General features: G+C 39.9%; 3 protein-coding genes across 3 annotated transcripts; 1 reads left to right on the top strand and 2 right to left on the bottom strand.

The window, feature by feature from the left end:
- Positions 1–7,158: 7,158 nt before the first annotated feature.
- On the bottom strand, positions 7,159–13,458 carry copz1 (COPI coat complex subunit zeta 1). Its single transcript, XM_083894586.1, has 9 exons — positions 13,436–13,458; positions 12,605–12,673; positions 10,355–10,436; positions 10,168–10,259; positions 8,968–9,023; positions 8,801–8,878; positions 8,657–8,708; positions 8,530–8,568; positions 7,159–7,549 (listed from the first exon to the last, which is right to left on the bottom strand). Exons 1-9 carry the CDS (start codon positions 13,451–13,453, stop codon positions 7,502–7,504), a joined length of 534 nt encoding a protein of 177 aa, XP_083750712.1. The 5' UTR covers positions 13,454–13,458; the 3' UTR covers positions 7,159–7,501.
- Positions 13,459–19,998: 6,540 nt separating this feature from the next.
- nfe2 (nuclear factor, erythroid 2) lies at positions 19,999–22,057 on the top strand (the record flags this gene model as incomplete). The annotated part of the gene is given in 4 exon segments (XM_083895501.1): positions 19,999–20,085; positions 20,089–20,105; positions 20,107–20,275; positions 20,849–22,057. Coding segments are annotated over 4 exon segments (1,482 nt in total).
- Positions 22,058–23,001: 944 nt separating this feature from the next.
- Positions 23,002–25,941, bottom strand: hnrnpa1b (heterogeneous nuclear ribonucleoprotein A1b). Its single transcript, XM_083894847.1, has 11 exons — positions 25,858–25,941; positions 25,211–25,327; positions 24,872–25,018; positions 24,577–24,787; positions 24,409–24,492; positions 24,260–24,313; positions 24,094–24,177; positions 23,891–24,019; positions 23,646–23,795; positions 23,474–23,554; positions 23,002–23,309 (listed from the first exon to the last, which is right to left on the bottom strand). The coding sequence occupies exons 1-10, from the start codon at positions 25,873–25,875 to the stop codon at positions 23,484–23,486; spliced, it is 1,065 nt and encodes a 354-aa protein (XP_083750973.1). The 5' UTR covers positions 25,876–25,941; the 3' UTR covers positions 23,002–23,309; positions 23,474–23,483.
- Positions 25,942–26,207: the final 266 nt, after the last annotated feature.

The raw sequence follows: 26,207 nt of genomic DNA, 5'->3' as shown, positions 1-26,207 counted from the left end.
ACGATTAGTCAAAGACGGCCTAAAGGCTGCTCAGTATGTGTGTGTGGCGCTGTAACACTGGCATCTACACGTTTTCTGAGGATCTCCTGTGTGCACGCATTTACAAAGGATCAAGTTCAGTTGTGTGGGACCTTGTTGCTGAGATTTATTTGGCCCAAGAGTCGTCCACATTCCCCTTGACAGGATGGACACCCCGCCGTCCTGCCAAATGTATAAAAATCACTTTCCAACAGAGGTGCGTTTAGCCCCGGACAGATACATTAACATGTGTTGGCCTCATGCCACACTATTAATCTGCAGCTTGTTGGGGGGGGGGGGGGGGGGGCGGCACATTTGGACTGAGCTGCTTCTCCTGGGAACAACCCACTAACTGTGGTGTGAGTCATGAGTGTAGGCACCACTTCACCTCAGACTTCATCTGCTTTGCTTATTTGCTTTTCTCTGCCGACACATCATCCTCTCAGAGAGCGATCTGGCATCAGTGATAGTCTTTTAAAAGGGGGCAACATGCAAAGAGGAATGGCTTCATTTCACTCCCGACAAACCGCTCTTTGATCTTTTATCGTCGGCGAGGACACACCGCTGTTAACGTTTTATGTGGTTTAGGATTCATTATCGTCAGCTGATGGATTGTACAGGCTCGAGCCAGCGACTCTATGTTGTTGTGGCAAACGTATACAGCTTTAAATGTTCAGTCAGCTGTTGAATGGATTCTCTCAGGAAGCCGTCTTTTTTAAGAGCAGTTTTCTGATTGTAGTCACTTTCAGAAAACACACACATGAGGTTATTTTTAGTCATAATATAAGCAAGGCGCTCAGTATCAGTCAGATTAAAAATAACAACCTCTGTCTGATTGATGTCTGTATGATTTTGCACAGATATTTAAGGAGCTCAGAGAATGAAACCTGCAGACTTTGACTCCGTATGTAACACTGCCAGAAGGTCAAAGTTTGTACTTAGCCTGCACAATATCTCATCTCAGGATCAACCAGGTTGATTAGCACATAATTTGGTACAGATATGCATGTCGAGACTCTATCCCACTGACCTCAGTGACCCCCCCTGACTTTTATTATATAGTCAACTTGGGGTTAACATTTCTGGTTTGAAAGTGAAATACTTTAACAACTACTGTGTAGATTGTCACGAAACTTACAGATTTTCATGCTTGGAAGACGTTAAAATAATTCCTGTGATAATGTGACATTTAGCTCACAGAGTCACAAGCGTGACTGTATATGCCGTCCTGTTCCATCAGCAGCTCAAATACACCTAAAATACTAACGTTCCAAAATCTGTTTTCTCTCAAAGTCGTAACGAGTCCAAATTTGGACTTCAGATGTGCTCGGTTCTCACTGCACCCACGACATATTTATGAGGGAAAATTCATGTTCCACAGACCAGAAACAAGCTTTGAAATAAAAACATCAGTTGCCTCTTGTGTACGAGTTCGTCAGAAAATTGACTTTCAGCAAAGATTTTTTTCCATGACCTCAAAACTGCAGATTTGGTCAAAGGAGCCTCCCTTACAGTACAATTACACCAGTCACAATTACATACTGAAGACAGAACAGCAAAGACAAATTATAGACAAAAATTGACCATAACCCTACAGAAAGGACCTCATTTAAACGGTTAACCCTATCCAGGTATATTTGTCTAAACCTCTTCTAACACACCGCCGAGCAATCCATCATCCGCCAGAGTTCAGAGGGATCATTTCTCTTTCAGATGTAAAAACCTGTTTTCTTTCTCTTACATGGCACATTGTCAGAGGGCATGCTGTGTAACCCCCGAGTTATCAAGTTCACCAGAAGGTCTTTCATGGAATTATGCAATCCCCGCTTGACAAGGCAAGCCCAGGGCTTTCCTCTTGTCTCTTCATTTTCAGACAATTTTCCACTTGAGCAGACGACCTCGAGTGTGAAGTGAAAGAGTAAAGAGAAGGATTTTGATATCCAAGGGAAACGGTGCATGAATCCACTCGAGGTTGATAGACAAGGCAGGGGCAGCCATGCTATTTACCCTGAGAGATTTCTATTGGGTCAAGGTTGTTACAGGACCCACATTCTCTCTCTTCTTGATCTTGTCAGCGCAGACTGTCAGGCTGATAAAGAGATACACTTGCAGATAGATGACCGCGTTGCACGAACACTGGCGCTGCCACTGCCGCGGTGAGCAGACACACAAGTCAGACCCCAAAGTGACTTTGGCAGTCTGCTGCTGCTGCTGTTGATCAGCTCTGCGATATATTTAGTCATCAGTCATTTAGGATCCTCTGACCTCTGAGTCAACCAAAAAAAAAAAACTCTGCTCATCATGATAAATGTGAAAGGAGAGGATACAGAGGGCAGCTTAGACTGATGCACATGTAAAACCCTCAGTGTGGATGCATGCAGATATGCAGGGTCACACAAGTTTTCAGTTTCTCCTGAATTGTTCTCTTCGGTGTTGACATAATATTTTGCGAAGCATTCGCAGCATTTTTTTGGCCTGAAACTGAAAGTGTTTTATTATTTTTTACACATTTCTGTGTTCCTACTCTGCTTGCACAAGAGGGTCTTTTCTCCTCTCCTGACGTCAGGACTATTATACTCCAGTGCCACCTCCCTTCAGGGATAAGATTTTACGATTGCAACCTGACACCATTTCTGTGTCCTATAAGCGACAGAGCTGTAACTCACTTCAAAGGCAGGAGGCATCAAATCACAGTGCGCCCATAAATTCACCTGCCAAGTCTTGGCCAATGGGAAGCCGGCATTAAATCTCTGCTGTCACGCTGGCGGCCAATGGAAAGACGATGGCAGTAAATCTGTCAGGGCAGCGTCTGTTAACCAGTGTTGTGGTGAGGCTGGGGAATCCACTGGGAGGGTGGAGAGAAAGTGAGAAAGAATAGATGACAGAGGGAGGAGGGAACCAAACGGAGGGTTCAGAGGTATGCCACAGAAAATGCTTTTCTTTACATTCTTAAGCCCCTGCCACAAAAAAACATTAACTCATACTGTAGTAAAACCGTGGAGGGCATGCCGAGGAATTTTTTTCGTGCAAAGCAAGACTAAACATGGCCCAGGGAAAAACGAGGAAAAACTGAGTGATGGGTGCAGAGAGAGTTGAATAACAGCAACAGCAGCGCTCATTAAGCTGTTTAGCAAGCAGGAATGTGTCTGATGTCGACTCTATACGATAAAAAAGACAGGTGGCCCTACTTCAGTGCTCGTTTGCATTTCTAGAGCAACATTTAAGTGCTGACAGCAGTAACCTATAACCGTCATGACACAGCAACTTCAGCACGGCCAGTAGTATATGTAGTAGCAGTAGCTACATGCTGCCCTCAGGACTGCAGCCAGGAGGTTAGTGAGGAGGGGTCGACTAGGGTCCAGTTGAGCCCATTCTCTAACCAGATGTGACCCAGTTGTGCAGCTTCAGAAGATGATGGAGTTCCCCCTGCGGCACACGGCAAACCCGAGCAACTACGCTTCAGGATTTTCTTTTGCCATCCAACCGTAAAGAAAGAGAATATGGCCCTGCTGCACGCAGCCCATGCCAGCTTTGACCAGAGTATTTTCACACCCAGAGCTCTTCCACTATCACTCTTCCAAAGTACGCTTTCAGTAAAGACTAATGCACTGCATTGGTACAGGAGGAACTGCAGGGAAAACAGCAGAGGGAAAACACATCAGGTGGAATATTTCCTCGATTAACAATGCCCTTGGTGGTGCACTTTCATTATCCTATCAAAGTTGAGCATTTTCATGTAATAAATCTTACAGGTATCATAAAATAAGTGGTCCTGCAAAAGGCAACGCTATCGCAACCGCAAGAAAAAAGCTTTCCCTTAACAAAGCCCACAATTTTTTCACCAACCTGTAACGACATCCAATAAACCAGCCACATTTGTGGTGACGTTTTTATCTTACATCAACAAAAAAATTAAACATTAGCATCAGAATTTACAGTCATCTTATGTGATTACTATGAATTCTTTTTCTCCCCCCCCCTCTTCAGAAACATAAACAGTGCGCTGAATTACGGCAAAGGCAGGCAGCAGTGCAGTGGTGGAGGTGTTGTTTTTGGCTGGCTTTCCCTGGAGTGGCCATGATTCTCTATTCTATGGGAATCCATAAACAGACCCAGAGAGGGCAACCAGGGCCATAAACCACATCAGGCTGTTGAGATGCTGTCGAGGCAAAGGAAGCAGGCCTGGGCCCATACCATCTCCTCTCAGCATGCACACACACACACATTCACACACAGCCACGTGTACTCTTCTTATCAGCCTTTAATGACCTACTTTAAACAGCGATGTTTACAATGATTCTGAAGATCTGCACGTTTAGTTCATTTTCACTGAATTAATACCTTTTGAGAGGCGCTGATTTGCTTTAAAAACAGATAGCGCTTCCACATATTATATTAATATCAATATGTCAAATCTTAGTATCTTCTACTCGGTGGAAATGGGAGAGTGGAAGTAAAACAGCCCTGTTATCCGTGTAATTTTAACACACTGGGTCATTAAATATCATGTGGGTCTTGGCCTTTGTCCTGCTCAGACAATGTAATGGCACTTCCTGTAATATGTTTACTGTATTGGATCCAACAAACTGTCACTGTTCTCCCCCAGCGTTGTTTCTCTTTAAAGGGGCAAGGCATTGGATGGGTTATCAGGCCCATTGACTATGACATAAAGACTCTGTAAGCTTACAGATGATGATAATTTATTGACTCTAATTCACATAGTCCACACACACACACATACACAGAGAGAGAGCAACTCTTTCACTGTATGCATCGATCAATTACGAGGCGCTAGCCCACATGTCTCTGACAATTTTACTGCGTGTTATGTACAGCCTATCAAGGCATGGCGTTTCAAACCGTTATACTCATTCCTGTATAATTAATATAAATTACCTTGCTGGTTTTTATGATGGTGCAAGTGTAATTAGCGGATGAAAGAAAGTCACTGATCTGCCAATGGTGCTGTGGGGGTATCTAGATGAAGAGTGAGGGTTTGGGCAGGCGCCTTAGGGTGGAATCTATTTTAACCCTCTCTCTTCCTCACTGTGCCCTTGCTGGAATCTCATCTAATCACATTTACTGCCGTCTTCCTCTCAAAACCTTGTCCTCTTTAACCTTCATGTTTCGCTGAAACCACACACACACACCCTCACACGGGAGCTGTCCTTATTAAACCAGTAAACTGGTGTGATAATCAAGTCCATTTATAGTGATTACCTTCCCCTTCTCTTACTGCTCTTTCTCTTGTAAAAAAAAAAAAAAAAGCATGTGACAAGTAGCACCAAAATGGCCTTCATTCCGGTTATCTCTGCAGCTATAAAGACACAGATTCAAGGGCTGAATGAAACTGAAGCAAAGCCAAGACTAAAGGTCAACGGGGGAAGAGCCAGTAACACTTTCATTAACTACACTGCTCCTTATGTACAGTATGTAAAAAAAAAAAACAGCAACCCACAAACGCATGAATCCAGATACAAACACACTGTTAACTTGTACATCTAGTACAGTCTCCCAGTACTACACTTTGATACAAAAGTCATGTGCTAATCATTTGCTCAAATGCTATAATACATTTAGACTTGGTCTGACCTTGAAACATTTGTATTCTGTCAGAATCAGAGTAATCTATTCATCCCCTGAGGGAGAATTGGATACATTGTATGTCTAACTTGAGCTGCGCAAATTGAAATCAATGAATTCCTCTGGCACAGAACAACTAAAGCATATTTTCCTTTCACACAATTGGCCACAAAACGTTTAGCATGCACACAATCCTAATTAAATTGCAGTACTCGTGTTGTTTTTGCCCTCCTCAAAGTGTCTCCGACTGCCATGACTGCGCTTCAACAGCGCTTTTTCCGACAAGATTTAACCGACTGTTTGCTCGCGGAAAAAGTATGAAATTTCCCACAGGGCAAATATAAATGGTCTGCACACCATTTTCTGCTGTTGTGTTGGATCCTTTCCACAAACAGCTCCAGGCCATCAACATCTCCATATCAAGAGCTTTCACTTTACCTGGTCCACACTTTGATGTCCAAAACAAAAAGAGAGAGGAAAAAAAAGGAGTCAAACTTCTGAAATATGTTAATGGGTGCAAATGCTTTAAACAGTAGATTAATGACATAACTTAACTGTAGCCAACAGACACGCCACAACAGGCCATGTACATCAAGATGAGGTATCTTGATAGTAAAGACAGGGAATTTAAAGACATGATCTGTAACAAGAGCCGCTGTCTAATGTGGTTCAAATTAGGTATGGTTGGATCAATTTACTCTGAAAGCAACACAAATCTCTGCCTGCATAATCTACCCTGGAGTGATAAGCATGAGAACACATGGGGATAACCTCACTCCTAGAAAATATGCAAATGTATCATTTCTTCTCCTGCAATATGCATCAGGTACGGACATGATGTAGTGCTTATTCTCACTTCCATTTCTCTCTGGAGTGTATCCTTCATTTGCATTAAAATGAGCACGACATTTGTGTGTGGAGGTGGCAGTGAAAACGTGGAAGCCCACAATTCATGCTTCACACAGTGGCGCTCTACAGAAGAGAAATGAATTAAGTGTGACTCCATAAAACTTATCTGCACGTGACAGTACACCGTACTGTGAAAGCCGCTGATCACAGCTGCTCAAATGTGTCTCCTCGCCTCTGAGCCTCTTTGTCTGCAGCATTAGCGCAACTCAACCTCTGCACTGTTCTGGAATCACCAGGAGATGGAGCCCTTGCTCTACCATCTCCAACTCTTGCCGAGTTCCTGAAGAACAAAGATTGAACAGGTCTAAAATCTGGGAGCACCAGGACTTCAAAACCTGCCATTACAGTAAAACATTACATGCAAGGTGTTCCAATGTCCAACACATCACAGCTGATAGTACGAGTGTCAACAAATATTTATTAATGGTATTGGATGATAGAGATATATAGATGTAAAAGAACCAGTGGTCAGTGGTGTGACTACAGTACTAGTTGTTCAATTTTAACCATAATGTTCATGTACATTATTAAGTGACGATATGAAACAGCCTCAATACCGAGTACATTAAACCAGAGGGGGAGACAGGGTCCTATCAAAATGGAAACAATTCATTTTCTGGAGATACAAGGAATGTTGTCATTAGGTTATGAGGTTTATAAAAGGTTTACAGAGCAATACACTGGACTAATAAACACCCAGGTCCTGTAATTTAAAAAAAAAAAAAAAAGAAGCAAATACAACAAAACAGTCCTGCCCCCGATACTGGAATGTACAGCGCATCCTTTTATCAAGTGGATCGTCTGATGCAAGCCAACACGAAACGTAGAAGTAATTGAAAAATCAAACTTTTAAGTCCTGGGAGTGTGACTGGATCTTCCAGTGGTACTCCGCACAGCTTTGATTGAGGAAGTGGAAAAATAGGGAAAAACAAATCAGTGCCATGAAGACTGGGCTGAGCAGCGGCTCGCTGGTGGACTGATGCGTGAGTGACTATCGTAGAAGTGACCACTTGATCTGTTCCTTGGCAGACTGAAGGACCTGTGGAGTACAAATGTGTTATGTGAGGGAAATTAAAAACCCATGGTAAGTCTTTAGCGTTATTAGACGTTATTTATTATAAGCATAGAGCCATTGTGATAATTAAAAGTCCAGATTATTCCACAGTGAGTTTGTCTTCCTGATTGTAATGAAATGTGTCATCGGACAGATGATTATGTGTCATCTTGAGGACCAATCTTTAGAATTGAAGGTAGCGTCCAGCTGTGTTCACGTCTGTCTTGATGTTGCCAAGTACATTCAAATAGATTTCCGTCAACTCACAGACTCCAGGGCCTTCTCTGCCATTCTCATAAACATTAGAGCGGATCTCACAAAAACACACTCATTTTAAATGTTAAATACAAGAAAAACTTGGGAGTAAATGTACCGCATATTTAAATGAAATTAAAACAAGACGCAATCTTGATGAGGTAAAAGCAGAGAATGGAAAAAAAGTTGCATGTACTTGCTAAAAAGAATTAATCAAGAAGGATGAGCTGATGATGGAAATGAAGAGAAATATGTAAGGCCTAATTAATCATCTTAATTCATTGAATGAAAGCTGAATCATAACCATAAAGCATGGGGATCGGAGACTGCCATTAATCACGGCCAGAGGAGGGATGGCGGTAGCCAGTCTCAGGCCTCTTAAATGACGAACATTAATCAAGAGGAGCACACACACGCATACACACACACAGAGCAGACTGTAAGAAGTTAAACTCAGGAAAAACTGGTTTCTGTGACTTCTTTCCCAACAAAACAATTAGTAACAATCACGTACACCGTCATGTGTATAGGAGAATGCAGCGTATGACAACCGAGAAGTGAGCGATTAAGCAGCGGTGGAGGAGAATGATACTACATCAGTGCCCTTGTATTCACAGGTTCTGAAGTAATGACTTTTAACAGTCAATAATCTAATGGAGCTTTTAAGCTTTATAGGAGAGAGAAGAACGAGGCAGCGACATTTTTCTTACCTGTGTGACCGTCTGCTCCGTTAAAGGCACATCATCCCCCTAAAGGAGCAATTATGGTATGTTACGTTACAGCTGACACACCCAACATTACGCTTCACTCTATAATTCAGAGAGGAGAGGATCTTACTCTGAGAGCCACACGGTGCACGACTTGCTGAGGGTCACTCTCCAGGATCACCCTGTGGGGGGCAGCAAAGAGTTACACCAATAGTAAGGAAGAGGGGGGGGGAGATACACCAGTGCTGTAGTCATTCTAATAAAAGATACTTGCCCTCCATCCACAATCTCATCCACAGCCAAGAAGAGCCCCTCCATGTTCTCCAACAAAGCCCTCCGCTCTACATTTTTCCTACAGAGTGAGACAAAACACTTTGTCAAACTGAACTTTCTGAACAAAGAAAAAGTTTTTAGAGATGAATAACAGCTGTTAAAACCTACCTCAACATCTGACTGAGCGAATCGAAAAGGCAATTTAAAACAGCCATAAGCATGAGCTGTGGAGAATAAAACAATACATCAGCATATGTTCTTGGCTAATGAAGCTACACTCCAGTGTCAGTGTCACATGAAAAGAGAAGGCAACATATTTTATCAGTTTTTATGGCGCTCACGATATTCTCTGAATTCTTTGAATGTTAATGTGGACAGTTTCTTATTATTTAAAGGTAGTGGGAATTCTAAACCACATTGTTAGGTTTGCACCGTGTAAAAGGATGAAATAAATCATCATCGTACTGAATATCTATTCAACAATTGTAAAAATAAAACAGATAAACAGTTAACACTTGTATCCGTTTGTTTTTCTAGAGCCAGATACAGAGTCAAAATGTTGAGGGCAGAACAAAAATCGCTGCGCAGCTCCAAAGATGATACAGATTTACTTCTTTCTGATTCACTGATTTCAAAATGAAGTGACTTACTTTAAAGATGTAAATGTTTTGAGATCAAGAATTCACATGCCTACCTTTTTTAATATTTTTATAAACAAGCCTTAAATCCTTAGTTTTTGTTGTTGTTGTAAATCATAGCCCTTGGCTATTCATGATTTGCACATATTTAGATTATATTTGACTTTGTTCATCACACACAAATTAATTCCATACATATTTTATTTATTCGGGTGTATTTTCATTGGTTTTAAATTGTTTTTCGTTTTCACTCATTTTAAGAGACAATTTTAATCAACTGCTTCTTTGGTTTTATATTGTTCCATTTTGTATTAATGCTTCTTATTAATGCATTTTGTATTTACTTGGTTTTAACTGATATGTGCTTTGTTGAGTATTATATCAATAAAGCTGCTCATAATATATCAATCAGTATTACATTTCTCTCATATTTGTTTAATATACATAAATGCAATTGCACAAACCACGAAGACATTGCATCACAAGCAGAATTACAAAGGAATAGTAATCTTTAATTCAAGTTAAAATGTTCACTTTCAATTGATAAAATTGAAAAATACAAAAAAATACCTCAACACAATACGATGTTATACAATTTATTACGTCTCATCATTAAAGAAACAGGAAATTGAACAGAGCAGTAGAAAATTAGGAGCAGATAGTTACCCTAGAGGAATTATCTGCACCCTTAAAGTAGCTTCTGAAATAACTGATAAATCCATAATCTTACCTCATTTTCATGAGAGCTTCCAATCACATAAAAGAAGAGGTCTATGTTGCTCTTGTAGACAACAGTGAGTCCCTCGAGTAATGCTATCTCACCTACGGACGCACAAATAAGAAAAAACATGCTGTGTCAACAGAAATGTGCAGAGGAAACTAACGTGACAGTGTATAATGTGATGAACATTTCTTACTGTCAGTCCTGTGTGTTTTGGTAAATATGTTCTTCTCAAATGCCTTCTGCTCCTTCACTGTTGGGTATGTGTCATCGTAGTACTGCAGATAGATTGAAAACAAAAATGTTATGACCATGATCCCATATTATCATACTAGAACCAGTTTTAAGGCTGGTAATGATCTATACTTCAAAAAACAAAAACAAGTGTGCTATTCAGTCTCAGTATTTATTTTTTTGACATCAAATAAATGCAGTGTCAACCTTTTAAGGGTTAATATTTACAATATTATTACCTGTAAGGCTCAGACAATTTCAGTTGAATAACAGGCTTCAAAATTACGACTAACTTTTAAGATCATTACTGTGTGACATTGATCTAATAATCTTGGGTACAATATGAAGTATGATGTGTGCAGAATGTACAATGATGAATCAAACTGAGGGATACATTCAAGTTGGTTAGTAATTATTTTCCTTTTTTGCAGTACACTGTAAATACTTGGGTTTGACATCACAGAGGTAATATAAGACAAAAGATCAGTATTTCAGCTTTCATTTCAAGCTATTTACATCAAAATTTGTAAAACAACCTCCGTTTAAACCAACCCATTTTTAAGTAATCACAATTATTGGAACATGTGACCTACAGGTGACTTCTGTTGTCCAGTTGTGTCCAATTGTACGCATTACTCAAACAATAAATATAAGTAAATGTTTACTCTCTGTTTCAGTGTTAAGTTTCACATGAGTAGACTGCATTCATAGTTCTAAAGGTGTAACCAACATTTAGACCAGGGGAGAAAACCAAGTAATTTTTGAATCTGTGAGTAATTGGAAATCAATAAGAGCCATTGCACAAACAGCGACCATTACTACTACAATCATTTGGAATGTTTCGAAGATTTTCATGTACTGAGCAACAGATGTCGAACCAGTAGACCAAGGAAAACATCAGCAGATGATGACAGAAACATTGTGAGAACATTGTGAAAACAACTGTCTGTGACATCACCAACAGCCTCCAGAGGACAGGGCTGAAGGTAACACAATCCACCATTCACAGAAGACTTCAGGAACAAATATACAAAGACTACACTAGAAGAAGCAAATAACTTATTAACAATAAGTCTATGAACCAGCCGGATAGGAATTTGACAAAAAGGTTCAATCGTTCTGGGACAAAGTTTTATGGACTGAATCTTTACCAAAGTGATGGAAAGGCTAAAGTGTAGACATCTCATGATCCCAAACCGACAAACTCTCCTGTTTAACACATCATCATTAATGATGTAACACATCGCAGAAAAATTAACTCTGAAGCCTACAAAAACATTTTGTCTGCCAATTTAAAGAGTGATGCAACCAAACTGGTTGATGATCCATCATTGTGCAGCAAGACAACGGCCCAAAACACAGTGCTTACTAAAGAAGAGACTGGAGGAAGAAACATCCCTGAAACAAACAACTGAAAGAAGCTGGGGGGAAAGCCTGCAAAGAAGAATGCAAATTTTTGGTGACGTAAATGGGTTGTGGGCTGAATGCAGTTATTGCAAGCAAAGAATTGACAACTAAATATGAAGTATTATCAAATGTATAATTCCATCTGTTCCTATACCTTTACTCACTGTTCTGTTCCAAACAAGGCTATCTTGTAAGATCTTTAACATACATTGATGTCAATACCTGGTAAAAATAAAATAAAAGATGAAATGCCGATCTCTGTCTTGTTTTCATCCTTTGATGTCAAAACTAATGTTTTCGGTGTACAGCAAAGATAAAGGCATTGGTCTTACTGCTACAATAATTTTAGAGGGGACTGAATGCAAGATAATAAACAAAATAGTAAGTGTAGTAGTAGCTTGTCATAGTGGTGGATTATCATAGCAGCATAGTCATTGGGACATCATCCGATTTATATCCTATTTTCCTCAGGGTGTCTTTGGTCATGTTTCATCAGGGACAACCCAAAATTGTGTAAATTGGCTGTTTCGTGTAAATACAATCCTAATCTAATTTTCAATAAGAGTAAATATGGGAAAACAAACATTAATATTTTGTTTCTATGACAAACTGACATGCTCACTAATCAGACAAATATATTCTCTGCGATCCAAATTCTCATAGCAGAGTAGTTCAATAAAACAGTCAAATGCATTACAATAAATTCATCTTTTAGAAACGCTGGTCACATATCGGGTCTGGCTCATAGTCAGACATGACTGGAAGGGAAAAGTCAAATTTACTGCACACGTAAATAATACCATACCTTGGCATAAAGCCGGTCTCCATCGTTGTCCAGAATCAGAACTGCTTTGACAGTGTATAAGGATGGTTCCTGTGAAAGTAGCAGACACAAGCAAGCTGTTATTTAAACTGCTAACAGAAACATGCTACCATACAGCCTTCCAGTTAATGTATGTAACTGTCACTCAGATATGACAGCTTTATTTGAGTGTTTTTGGTTACAAACCGAGATCAAAGTGGTGTAAGAATTAGGGGAGCATGTTTTGATATTCTATTATCTTGATTAAAGAGTTCAGGGGTAGCATATCTCGATAGGCCAATGCATAAAACCACTACTCACACCATGGGCACTGTGAGAACATGGGTAGTGTGTTTTCACTATAATATTATAATTTCTATCACAATGGATTACAATAGTGCTCAGAGCCGTGAGATAGCACATATCGATGGATATCATGACTTGATAAAACACCTGTACTGAAGTTACGTTGACTCATGGATCAGATCAGTGACGACAATCAAACATATGTTGTCAAACACGATACATATTATAACAAAATACGACGGCAGGCGAAAGAGGCGCAGTGTCTGGTCTTCGGTGACACACATGTCATTATTTCTACATTCAAAAGGCAGACATGACACTTCCACATCACCAACAACAGCATATACACGGAGCTAACTTTGTCGAAGCTAACTGTTTCGCCACCCCACCGGCTAACTCGACAACTAAACTGCCATGTATCGCTACGTTTAGAGAAACCACTCCTAACCAAATATTGTACACACAGTTTTGAGTTCGTGTTTACATGAAATATACACTGTATAGAACAAATACAGGCATTAGCATTACCAGTATGGGAGAATCCATCTTGTTTCTTGTTAGCAAGCTAGCAGTGTGGCTAGCACAGACCGACGCAATACGTAGAGTAAATGAGGCTCTTTCCTATTGGCTGATACAAATGAATGCGTCATCGTTCAAGAGTGCAAAGAGCGGTTTGATGTTTTTTACTATGAGAAATATTTGGTCAATTTGTGGTCAAAGATTGTGAAGTTAACTGTAAAATATATACATTCCAATTTATTTACATTTACCAAAATACATATTTGGTCTACAATGTTTATAATGCCTTAAATTATTTGTTTATTTTAGATGTATTAATACATATTATTTTAATACATACATCTATCTACATACTTTTAACCATTGAACAATGCTAATTAGAAATATGAATTATTAGTTAATCTATACACTTCAAATAAACCTAGAGTAAACTAATTTTATTTGTAAAACATGATTGCAGTCAGTTCATGTTTATAATAGTACAGTATACTCTCATCACTATAAGGTCCATAAAATATGCTTCTTTTTGTCTACTGCTATTTTATGCCCGGATCGCAGTTAAGGCATAAACAATGTGGGACATATTTTTTGAATAATGAAGGACATCCTTTATTCCTTTATCTATTCATCCTTATTTATCATAAATAAATAAGGATTAAACAAAATAAAATGTGCTGGTGTTCAGGGCTGATTGTAAAGTTCACAATCACACAGTGCACACAGGGATCCTTAAATGTTGTTAAAAATTGTATTATTATTAATAATAATAATAATAATAATAATAATAATAATAATAATAATAATAATAAAAAGATATGAAACTATTCTTTACAAGACAGTAACATCACAGTGCCATAGTGGCATGCCACGTATCGTTGTTCTGTATCTCCAGAAAATGATAAAGTAAAATTTTCTGGAAAATATAATTAATAAATACTTTATAAATGTAATATGATAATACATAAAATAATACAAATTGCTGAAATAAATATAGGATTAGCCCAGGGTGCTAAATGTTGATATATTTTGTGATTGATATATATTGAAGTATGTCATTCATCTGCTTTATGTAATATTATTACAGTATATACAGTATATGTACATGTTGCTGGTGAGCCATTATAATGTGTTTGTTATTGAGTCAGAACACCTAATAACTGAAATAGAGTGGAGCATAATTATAAGTAGTGGATTGTGCTTATGTAAGCGCAGGACTTACTGCTACTATCCAAACTATTTTCATTTATAACAATAGTAAAACATAACTGGCTTATTTTGCAATTCCCTCACTATTATGTTGCCGATAGGGACTGAGTTTTGCTTTTTTCTTCTTTAGTTACGGTAAAAAAATTTTTTTGAGGGGGAGTGTTTTCTTTCCCAAAACACGACTCTAAGAATAAATGCTCTTGTATACTGTACAGATTGGAAAGACACACATTTGTGATTGGTCATATTGCGGTTAGTTATTTAAACTTTGATGCCAATCTCCTGCCATTATAAAGCCATTATAATGAATGATCATAAATGTGACAATTTGGCATTGTTGTTGTTTTTGTATAATAATAATAATAATAAAAAAAAATCTCATTCTCAAAGATGTTCTGGCTTTCTGTACTCATCAACATCTTTTTCAGGATCCTCCTACATTTAACCAACTCCAATTATCTCAGTTCCCACTTCTGGGAAGCATTTGGAAACCCGGAGTGATGGGGATTTCCCTCTATCGCCCTCCATAAATGACATCACAGTTTGACCTTACTGTAAACTGTTTTTGAGCTTAAGTTTCAAATAATGGTGGAATATATACAGCTTTGAAGGCAAAATGGTGTGTAGCAAATAATCCACGGTTCAAAAGATGCAAACCATTTTCACATGCGTTCATAATGGCACGGTGGGCGACTGTAACGTGTTGCAATACTCTACGAAGTTTACACAATTCAACCAAAGGATTTCGAAATGACCCTGTCTGGAGGGGAAACCATATACTGCCTTGAACGAGTTTATATGAGGTTTTAAGCTTCTCAGATGTAACTGTCATCACTTATCTGTGAAGTCAGACATATTCCTATGTATGTTTCTTGTTTTAAAATAATCCCAATGATTAGGACGACGGGCAGCGCTGATGATGGAGAAGGTGAAAGTTAGGAGATAAATCAAAATGCAGAATATGATGATTGAACACAACCAAAACACCAATAATTTATGAGAGTAAAAATGTGTGCACACGATATACTTATGGGACAAATGTGTTGTGAGTCTAATGACATGTTTCGCTGTGAATTACTCACTAGTAAAGAAGATTAAAAAGTTGAATTTCATAACAGAAACTGACAGAGAGAATGAAGTAGTGTGAAAGAACCACAGCAGTTAGCAGTTCCCTTCCTCAGAACCAAGTGGTCCTTTTATCAGCATTAAGCAGAACTTCCGTCAGCCAACATCCTCCTTCCCTCTCCGTGTCTCAGCATCATAAACAAAACAAAATCTTCCTAAATGTGTAATTCAGTTTCTAAACACAAGCTGCAACGTAAAATAAACTGACAAATAAAGAGATAATCAACAGCAGTGAAGTAATATATTGCCATTGCAAAATGCCTTTATCTAAACATCTTAGCGACAAGTTTCGAGCCTTATTCAGAAGAATGATGCTGCGTATTCAGGTTCCTCATTTGCGTTGTTTTGGGTTAAATGTGTGACCTTGATAATGAGCAGTTTAAGGAACATCAATGGAAAGGTCGTCTCTGAATCTGATGTCTGCCTATTTCCTGGAACATATTTACCAACAGCTCAGTCATGTTCTACAAATTATTCTACCAATTTGAATGTGCATCATCAATATTATAGCAATGACAGTAAAAGAGCAAATGTGAGGAAATCAGTCATGCAGACATACTGTAGGTTATGTTAAATATTAAAAATGTAAAAGAGCATCATTACCTTGTTTTTTGTTTTTTTGACATTTAAAATTGCATGTTTATGAAAAAAAATAAAAAAAATAGCACTCTATCTGCACTCTCTATATTTTTTCTTTCTTTTCCCAGAAACAGACTCCAAAATATCCCCTTTTTGATACCACAACCCAACACACACACACTCATTTTGTTTAGTTGTGAGGTGGTTTTTCCACTCAAAGCTGATACAGCTTTCAGGATGTTAGGACAAACCAAAGATGCCACATTCCTCCATCTTTAATGGACAAATAAAATGCTATGGAAATACCATGTATGCTTACAAAAGAGGGTGGGAACACAAATACCGAAATTAATTTCTGGACTGGATTTGACACACTGCAAATGCAATGGTCATTAAACTGAAGTGAGTCCGGCAAACATGTCCGGTCTATTTTTGGAGCGGAGTTGTTCGAGACACTGAGGTGCAACAACGAGAACCCTCTGACAGCGCGGAGAGGTTCAGGCAAGCTGGAAAGCAGAGATGTCAAAGACTAATTGAAGCAAACAAACACAAACAGGGAACGTGGGCGTTGACCTGGGAACTGTGTCCAGATCCAAAACCACTGTGGTCACAGTAATAACAGGGTGCTCTTTGGCATGCTGTGGCAGTGGTTGAGTCAGGGGCTGGGTGCTAGGAACTTGGGTTGGGAAGTCCCTTCTTTGATTCCTGGTAGACATTCACCTTTCTTGACTCCGTCAGCCACCTACTTTTCCATGTTTGAACAATGACGGAGAAAACATCATGATTTATGTCTCCGTGGGATGCGATATTGGACTGGGTCAGACAACTCCTCCATGTTCTCGTGTCTTTTGAATATACACGGCCTTGTTTCACTTGGAAAACGTGCGTTTATTTCACAATTTGAAAAAACGTCCTCATATTCCTTGTTTTTGAATAATTACAAACAATACAACTGCACAAACACGTTTTTTATATATATTTGCGTGGCTTAACACACACATGCAATGTGCTGCAAATTTGTCGTTGATAGCATTAATTCTCCCAGTTCAATTCAAGGAAAGTTATGTTATATTTCTAAGAAACATAAATGTTATGCATATTATATACAAATGACTGCAGACAAAATGAGTCACACTCTCTTAAGCACTTTACATATTTTTTCATCAATAATAATAATAATAATAATAATAATAAAAAAACGTAAATGTGCATTGCTTTATGAAACAATAAACGTCCACTCTCCGTGAGATGTGTTGCACAATACAGCAGTTCTACATAACACATAGCCTTTGTGAGTTGACTGTGCACAGTGTTTCAGATGAGGGCAATGAGGGGATTTTTTTTGTGAAGGATTTTAATGGTCACTTGCTATGTAAGACACGCTCCCCTCCATTCTCCCCCTGCTCCTCTCGCTCCCTTGGTGGTTGCTCTGCCAGATAGAGGAACAATGTAGTCTTTCTTACCTGTCGGAGGGTGTACATTCCATCTTGACTAAACTAAGTCTCAATACAGCCTCCAACCCAACCCTCGCGGAACAGGGCCCTCAATGCAAAGCCAGCTCTGACTCCAGGTGCTCCACATCACACTCCTCATACCTTTCGTTTGGGAGGATTTGAAAGGACACAGTTTCTTGTACGGTTTGGCCAGGACATAAACAACCAATGCGGCTAGTTTTCACTCAGTTTTCAGTTCTTTTACCTGACTGTTTTGTTGTCATTTCAAAAGCGACTTGCTTATTTTTTTTAAGGGAAACGGTATATACCTACTTTACTGTTGCTTGACAGCATGATTGCCATGGTGAATGCCAAACTGTTGGTTTGTGGTTTGTCATGTGGGGAAAAGGGAAATTTGGAGGTTGGGGTGCAAGTGTGCTATTAAGGATACAAGAGCGCAAAAAAACTGTGTGGTGTGGGTGCTTTACAGGAAGATTGCATTTGTCTTCACAGAGCCATCCCATTTGTGCCGGTGCCTGTATGAGTACATGAGTTGCTGAACAGAGACAGACAGACAGTTGAATAACAGATAGAAGGAGCACAGATCCTGTATCCTATTATCTCATGTTATCTGCTCAACGCGAGCAACAACACGTTGACACAAATAGTGTCTCTTTTTTTTTAGGTTTATCACCAGGATTGCACTTCATGTCATGAATTTGCTTCTTCTTTTTTTTCTCATCACCTGTTGAAGACGCAGAGAATGCTGCTGAGGTACGTTCACTCACATCTTACTGCTACTGATGTGTCAGATCAACTCGGAAACCCAGTTTACGACTTAATCATTTACTTAAAAACTTGATTATGTTTATGTATATGTAACAGTTTAACTCTATATTATTATGTAACAAAGATAAACTATTAGTAATGTAATTACATTGTTGTAAATGAATGAGTAATACCATAAATTTAACACCTTTCATTTATATTTTATGAAATACAATTTAAAATGAGACTTTTATTATAAATTAAGTCCTTTTTTTATCTATGCTATGGTAAACCACCTGAGAAAAGTCTCCTCCAGCGTGATTCCAGTTATAACAGCATAAATGCACCTTTAAATATTAGACAATAATTCACATGTGGCAGGTGGCATTGTCAGTATTATGGTATATTTAATGGCAACATTTGATTTTTGAGAGAATAAGAAGTGCATAACGCATCTGTTCAAGTGAAGTTTAATTAAGTTGCCGTATAATACAATGCAACACAAAAGTAATCAATGAATGACTACTGAGTGTGACACAACCTGCTTATGGAATGGGCAATTTATTAACTTTATTTTTAATTCTAACTCTTAAATAAATTCTTCTGCATTGTAATGACCTAATAATAATAAGATAAGCATGGTTTTATAGTCTCATTAACTCCACTGCTGAATGATATTCTTGTTCAATAATTATTATATATCATGTTATATAGGTGTATAGGTGTATATTGTTACCTTTTTTCTTCTACAATTTATATTGTTACGTAATTGGAAGCAATACAACAGATGTGTGAGGATAGGTCATATGTAACAGCAGCATCCGTAGTGTCGCTGTTAAATTCAGGTTGATTGCATGTTTGTCAATGACATATAGAGTCGTTGTGCATGTCAATAACAAATGGACCAAATCGGAGCTCTGTCAGCGTTCATATGCACTTTCTTTTTCAAGCAAATTGCAAAAAATGTATTCTCATTCATTATTTGTGTTCCATAGGAATAAGTACTTTAGAAGAAAATTCCCTGAAGTACTAAAACTATTGAAAGTTGACTTCGGCCTGAAGTTTGTGGATACGCACTCATACACCATATTTTCCAAAGCAGCCGTCAGGCCCCAGTCTGTCTTTCAAAGCTGTTTTCCCGTAGATTGTCTTATCAGGGGCTGGCATAGCTGCACAGCGGGACAGCTGATGGGAGGAGTCAACTGAACTGAACTCAAACCTCAATGTATTCCAAAAAAAAACTTACACAACACCCAAACAGGCATTTGTTTAGCACCGGCAGGTCTATAGAAATGTAAAATATGCATTACAAATACATGTTAAGGGCTTGCTCCGACTAAATGGTTCATGTATCTAGTTTGATTTTAGTTTTTCTTTACTTTACAGTTAAATTCTTTTTTTTCCTATCCAAAGTTTGGTGCGTTCTACAGGTTGACTTTGTCCAGCAAGAGCCTCTCCTGAATGTGTTCAACAAACAGCGGTGTTCTCCCGCTGAGGAGAGCCTGTGAGGTAGGTCACAAGACGCAATGCAAACTGAAAATAGACCTGTAAATGACACATGTTAGGATTACTTCATTTTCTTTTTTTTGCAAATACCAAGGTATTACCAACTCCAGGCCGGGTGTGTGGGGGTGCACCCATGCCACATACTTTCCCTGGACCCAGGCTTCATGGAGCTCCACAGGACGCAGAAATTGATGTGGCTTGGCAGGAACTGATGGCCATCTCAGAGCTCCAGGTAAATCTTAAGCACCGTCACAATTATAAACAAACAAGAATTAACTTGTCTTATCCCAGATACACTAGTTGATGAGTGTTGTGAAAAATGGACATTCAACTATACCTACCACAAGCATAATAGTGTGATATAAATGTGTGCTTTTAACACAACTGTGCTAATGCCAGTGTCATGTTGAACAGCTGAACTGTGGTTCACGATACATATTTCTATATTATTGTATCTTGTATCCTGTGATGACTGCAGAAACATTATTACATACTCGGGTGATATGGACAACAATGGCCTGTTTGATTAATGGCAGGATGAAGAAACTGTGAGAGGGGGCAAGTGCTATATGTGCTAGCGGGCCCCTGCATCACACAATAGCCATCTGTTTCCAGGTGAAAACTGATCACATCTATGAAAGACCTCTATGGACTCGGGGTGGTGTGCTGAAGTGGAAGTAAAATACACTGTCCCACTAAATCATTTTGACAAGCATCTTCAGAAATGTTGCTTCCATGTTGACATTTGTGCTAATTCCTGTCCCTCATAATCACAATCTGAGGCCATTTAATTTTTTTCTTCCAGCAGTTTGAAGTCCCTGCAGAAGGCTCCTACGAAACACCACAGTACCAAACCATGGAGCCCATGAACCCGATGGGAGGGTACGAGATGGCTCAGTCCCACTCTGTGCATCCTCCCGCTGCGTGTGATCTCAGCTCCACTGTCACTTACAACGGATGTTACTCTGAAGAAGTGCCAAAGTATCGGCAAAGCAACCGAGTGGAGCCAATGTTCGGACACTCTGAATATCACCCCAGAATGCACCCCATCTCTTCTCCGCTCATTAGGGAACAGATAAACATGTCAGGTAACAGTCAGGGACACAGGACCACCAACACTTGTTTCTCTCAGGGTATAGGTCAGCAAATGATATGGACTAATCATAGACCAGATGTTCACTTGACTGATGATCCAGAGTCAGACTCTGGTCTGTCTCTGGGATCGACTCCACCTCTGGCCTCTCCTGATAACCCTGTTGGTGGTGTTCCTGGGTACCAGAGTGTAGACATAGGTATAACGTATAGTGATGGTGAACTAGACAACATAGCAGAACAAACCAGACGAGCACATGTGAATTACTCAATGGAATATCAGAGTCAGTCTCAGTCATATCTTAACTCAGGTTCCGAGTCTAATTTTTCACCCAAGCCCTCTTCATCTCTTGCACAGTCCATGAAACAAGGCCCAGCTGCAATTCTGAACAACCTTTTTGTTGACTCTGGAGCGTCCAGCAGAGGGAGCTCTCTGCATGACATGTACACAAGGCCACCAGGAAGCACCTCTTTGCCACTGAGCAGAGATCAGCGTCGGGCATCGTCTTTGAAAATACCCTTCCCTATTGATAAGATCATCAATCTCCCTGTAGATGACTTCAATGAGCTTCTGACACATTACACCCTCACAGACAGTCAACTAGCACTTGTCAGGGACATTCGACGAAGGGGCAAGAACAAGGTAGCAGCTCAGAACTGCAGGCGGAGGAAGCTTGAGAGTATAATTCACCTCGAACAAGAACTGAACCAGCTGCAAGCTCAGAGAGAGCACCTGGCCAAGGAAAAGATGGAGTTCCAACACAACCTGGGCTTTATCAAACATCGCCTAACAGACCTCTATACTGAAGTGTTTTCTCATTTGCGAGATGAAGACGGACAACCTTATTCAATTGATGAATACTCCCTACAACAAACCCCTGATGGTAAAATTTATTTGGTACCTCACAGATACACCAAGTGAGGAACGCCGAATAACTAATCCCTTCATTCTTGATACTGCAGAGGATTGTTTTTCCAGAGATTCATTCATACATTTGCAGCTTTACCATATCCCTTTTAGTGTAAAAATTCATCATTGATATTAACAGCAAAAACACTCTTTTTTTTCTTATAAATATACTTTATTTAAAAAAAGGAAAAAAAAAAGTATAAAAGCAGTTTATAAAAGTTTTTTTTAAAAACTGCACAGCAGTTAGAGGGTAGAAAAAAATTCAGCACCGGCATGATTGTTCAACCTGAGTGGAAAAAAAAACAGTTGAGTTAAACAAAATAAATGTATAAATAATATGCAATGTTTTGCAATATATACCTGATCAAGCACTTGTCAAAAACATGAGAACCAGCCTTTGGACCTTGTGCAGTTACCTAAAAAGCAAAAACAACATGTAAGTCTTTCAAGTATTAACCATTTGTTCTGTTAAGATCATGCAATTTTTTGAAGAACATCGAAGCATAATTATGTGTCCAATTTTACCAGTCAACGGTGTGTAAAGTCAATAAAATCTGTTTGCACAAAATGTTACGTCATTATTGGGGTACACAACTTACTACCAGCTACACGACAAAAGCAAGATACTGTATACCATCAGTAGTTGAGAAGGCTGGTCTTACCTACAGGCAGCACTTAAGCCTTTTGGTAGCTGCTGCCTGCTAGCCTCAGGCTTCTGTTCTCACTCTCCCCTGCTTCAATGATCCTGGCGGTGGTTTTGCTACTTCTCTCCCTCAGCTGGCTTCCATGGCTAGCCTCAAAGACTTTGCATGTAAGCTAGCAGTCTCCAGATGATCTTTGCAGAACTTGGTAGTTTGTGGGCTCTGTACGGCGTTTGTATTTGTGCACAGCTGTTCATCCCCCACCCACTTCATGCAACATCCCTTCCCCAAAATCACTGAAGAGGCTAACAAGACTTAAAAAACTGAAAGTTGGTTTATTTCAGCTTGATTAGATGCAGTTACAAATAAAAACCAGACTTAAAGAAAAATCTACATAAAACCTCAATGGAATGCTTGCTTTCCAGAAACAGTTTGAAAAAAAAAAAAAAAAAAAACATATTTAAACGAAGACCCTCCATGTTTTATCTACTGTACATCTCTTCTTGCAGCAGCTGTAACCTGCCACAACTGTTTGGCTGAGCAGATTTAGGAGGAAAACCTGCAGCTGCCCTGTCCCTTCGCTTGCTCTCCTCTCCTTGCTCTCCTCTCCTAAGTACTCAGTCCTGTTGAACAATATGGGACAACATTGTTAACCGTGCACTGACTTTAAATAACCTGAGATCCAGAGTGATTTTTATATCTTTATCTGCACTTTCAATTCCCTGCAACTACAAACTCTGGTTTCATGATATCAAATTGTGGGTGCAGGTTTGAGTTTCCTTCTTACCATTCACATCTCAGAATCGTCCTTGACGGCCATATCCGCCATTACTTGAGCCGCCGCCGCCACCACCACCACCATATCCACCTGGAATAGTTAAGGGAAGAAGGCAACCTCAGTTAATAAATACTGTATAAAACAAAATGGCAACACATAGCACATGTAGATCTACACTTGCCAAAGTTCCGGCTGCTACCACCACCGCCGCCACCAAAGTTGTTCTTCATTGGGCCAAAGTTGGAGGCCTGAGGGTCGTAGTGGCCCATGTTATTGTAGTTACCACCGCCGCCGCCACCACCTCCTCCTCCGCCGCCACCACCACAGTTACCTGCATAAAGAGAAAAAAAATATGTAGATACATTTAAGTTGGTCAGTTGCTCTGAAAACCTAACGCCAATTCTCCGTGGGACAAAATGTCTTTACCATAACCGTTGTCGTATCCATTTCCTCCATAGCCTCCGCCTCCTCCACCCTGGTTGTAACCTTGGTTGTAACCACGATTGCCACCATTATTATATCCACCAGGACCACCAGGTCCACCTCCCCCATAGCCTGCAACAAAAATTACCTTTGAGCACATCGCCAGACTTCCATGAAGAAACACTTGCAAAAGTTTGTCTACTTACCACCATCACCTCCATTGCAATTATAAGGACCATCTCCATATCTACCCCTACCACCACCACTACTGCCGCCGCCTCCACCACCACCTAAAAGGCAAAAAAAATAATTGTTTAAGACAATGGGCAAGTGGAAAATGTTTCAACATTTTCAAATGATTACAATACTCACTCTGGTTGAAGCCTCTATCGTAATCATAAGGTCTCCCGCCTCCACTGCTGCGGCCTGAATAAAAAAATAAATAAATGCAAGGTTAATTTGGAAGAAGCACTACGAAATGTATCAAATGATCACGTTTAAGAAAAGCATACCCCCCATACCCATGCCTGTATTCTGCATTTCCTGCTTCGTCAGGGCCTTCCTCACTTCACAGTTGTGAAGGTTGATTGTGTGGTATTTCTGGACTGTGAAAGAGTTGTTAGGTATTTAGAAGCCAACCGAGACTAGATTTACGACGATCTGAAACAGACTTGTAGATTTGTACTTACTGACGATCCTGTCGACCGCATCATGATCGTCAAATGTGACAAAGGCGAAGCCCCTCTTCTTGCCGGTGTTCCGATCCGTCATGATATCAATTACTTCAATTTTACCAAATCGCAGGAAATAATCTCGCAGGTGTGACTCCTCTGTATCCTCCTTGATGCCTCCGACAAAAATCTTTTTAACCGTTACATGTGCACCTGGACGGTTCGAGTCCTGAAATCAAAAACAAGATTAAGAATGTACACTCATTAAGCACAAATTACACTTGTGTAGAATGGCATAATCATGTCAACAAACCTCTCTGGACACGGCACGTTTGGGCTCCACCACTCTCCCGTCAACCTTATGGGGACGAGCTTCCATGGCATCATCAACTTCTTTTACTGATGAGTAGGTTACAAAGCCAAAGCCCCTGGACCTCTTGGTGGTTGGGTCCCTCATCACCTGTAAGAATAAGTTTAATTAGGTAAACTATTAAAATTTCAGCATTGGTGCTAGACTTAAACCTGCCCCTTCTTGTTGAAATGCATTAGATCATGTTAAATGTACACCCTACACATTCCAAGGCAACACTTTGCCTACATTAAGCTACAGAACATTGTTTTTCCCCTGCTATATTTAATAAATATGACTTACCACACAATCTGTAAGGCTGCCCCATTTCTCAAAATGGGCTCGCAAGCTCTCGTCTGTTGTCTCGAAGCTCAACCCCCCGATGAACAGCTTGCGCAGTTGTTCCGGCTCACGTGGAACCTAAACAACGAACAAAGAACACCAGGGTACATTCGTCAGGGTTGAAAAATCAACAATGCGTCTCGTTGTCACAGTGTAGTCTCGCGGTCTAATGCGAATGACTCATTGCATCAATTCACCCTGCGTCACATCATAAATGATAAACGGGGTGGAGGACGACGACGTCGCCGCCATTAACGTTAGCCGACTGCTCGGGCCCGTGGCCGGTTTTTGTCGACTCAAGCAACATGCAAACATCGGGTGTTTAGTCAAGTTACACACCGCAAGCGTTTCACATTTCGTTTATAATAGGAAGCCATTGGTGTTTGGTGTAAAGTATACCCGTACAATAATCCGCATGAACAAAAGGCCACGAGGACTAGCTGCTACAAAATGGCGGCGTTGCTACACACGATAGCCGCAGCAGAGCTCCTGGAAAGGCAGTCTGTATTTTCCACTGACTGCTTGCGACCGATCGTTAACCGGTGTGCGTCTTTGCACCAGACTGGAATGGAAACCCGCATACAACATTTTACGTGCATAATACTCACATCTTTTGACATCGACATGGCGCCTCAAACCTTGACTCTACGTGATCTGCCGAATGGAGGTGGTCCGCCTGAGACTACACCAGTCTGGAACGCAACAGAACAATAAATAGTGAAGATACACCCATTTCACAGTGTGATTGGTCTGGTTGTTCCCGCTGCAGTCTGTCGTCGGTAGTAGATAAATTCTGATTGGATCTTCCTCTGTCGGTCACTGAAGACATCCAATAGCGATAAGTGGGTATTTCATGGTGGTGGGGGAAAAAAAAGAGTCCAGTTGTTTAGTGATTTTACGTGAGATGAGATTTATCGGGCTGTGATTTCAGATTGGTATATGATTGTTATGGGATTGT

This window comes from Microchirus variegatus (assembly GCF_963457635.1).
Source record: "Microchirus variegatus genome assembly, chromosome: 9".
NCBI classification, from domain to species: domain Eukaryota; kingdom Metazoa; phylum Chordata; class Actinopteri; order Pleuronectiformes; family Soleidae; genus Microchirus; species Microchirus variegatus.
This window is presented reverse-complemented; position numbering and strand designations above follow the sequence as displayed.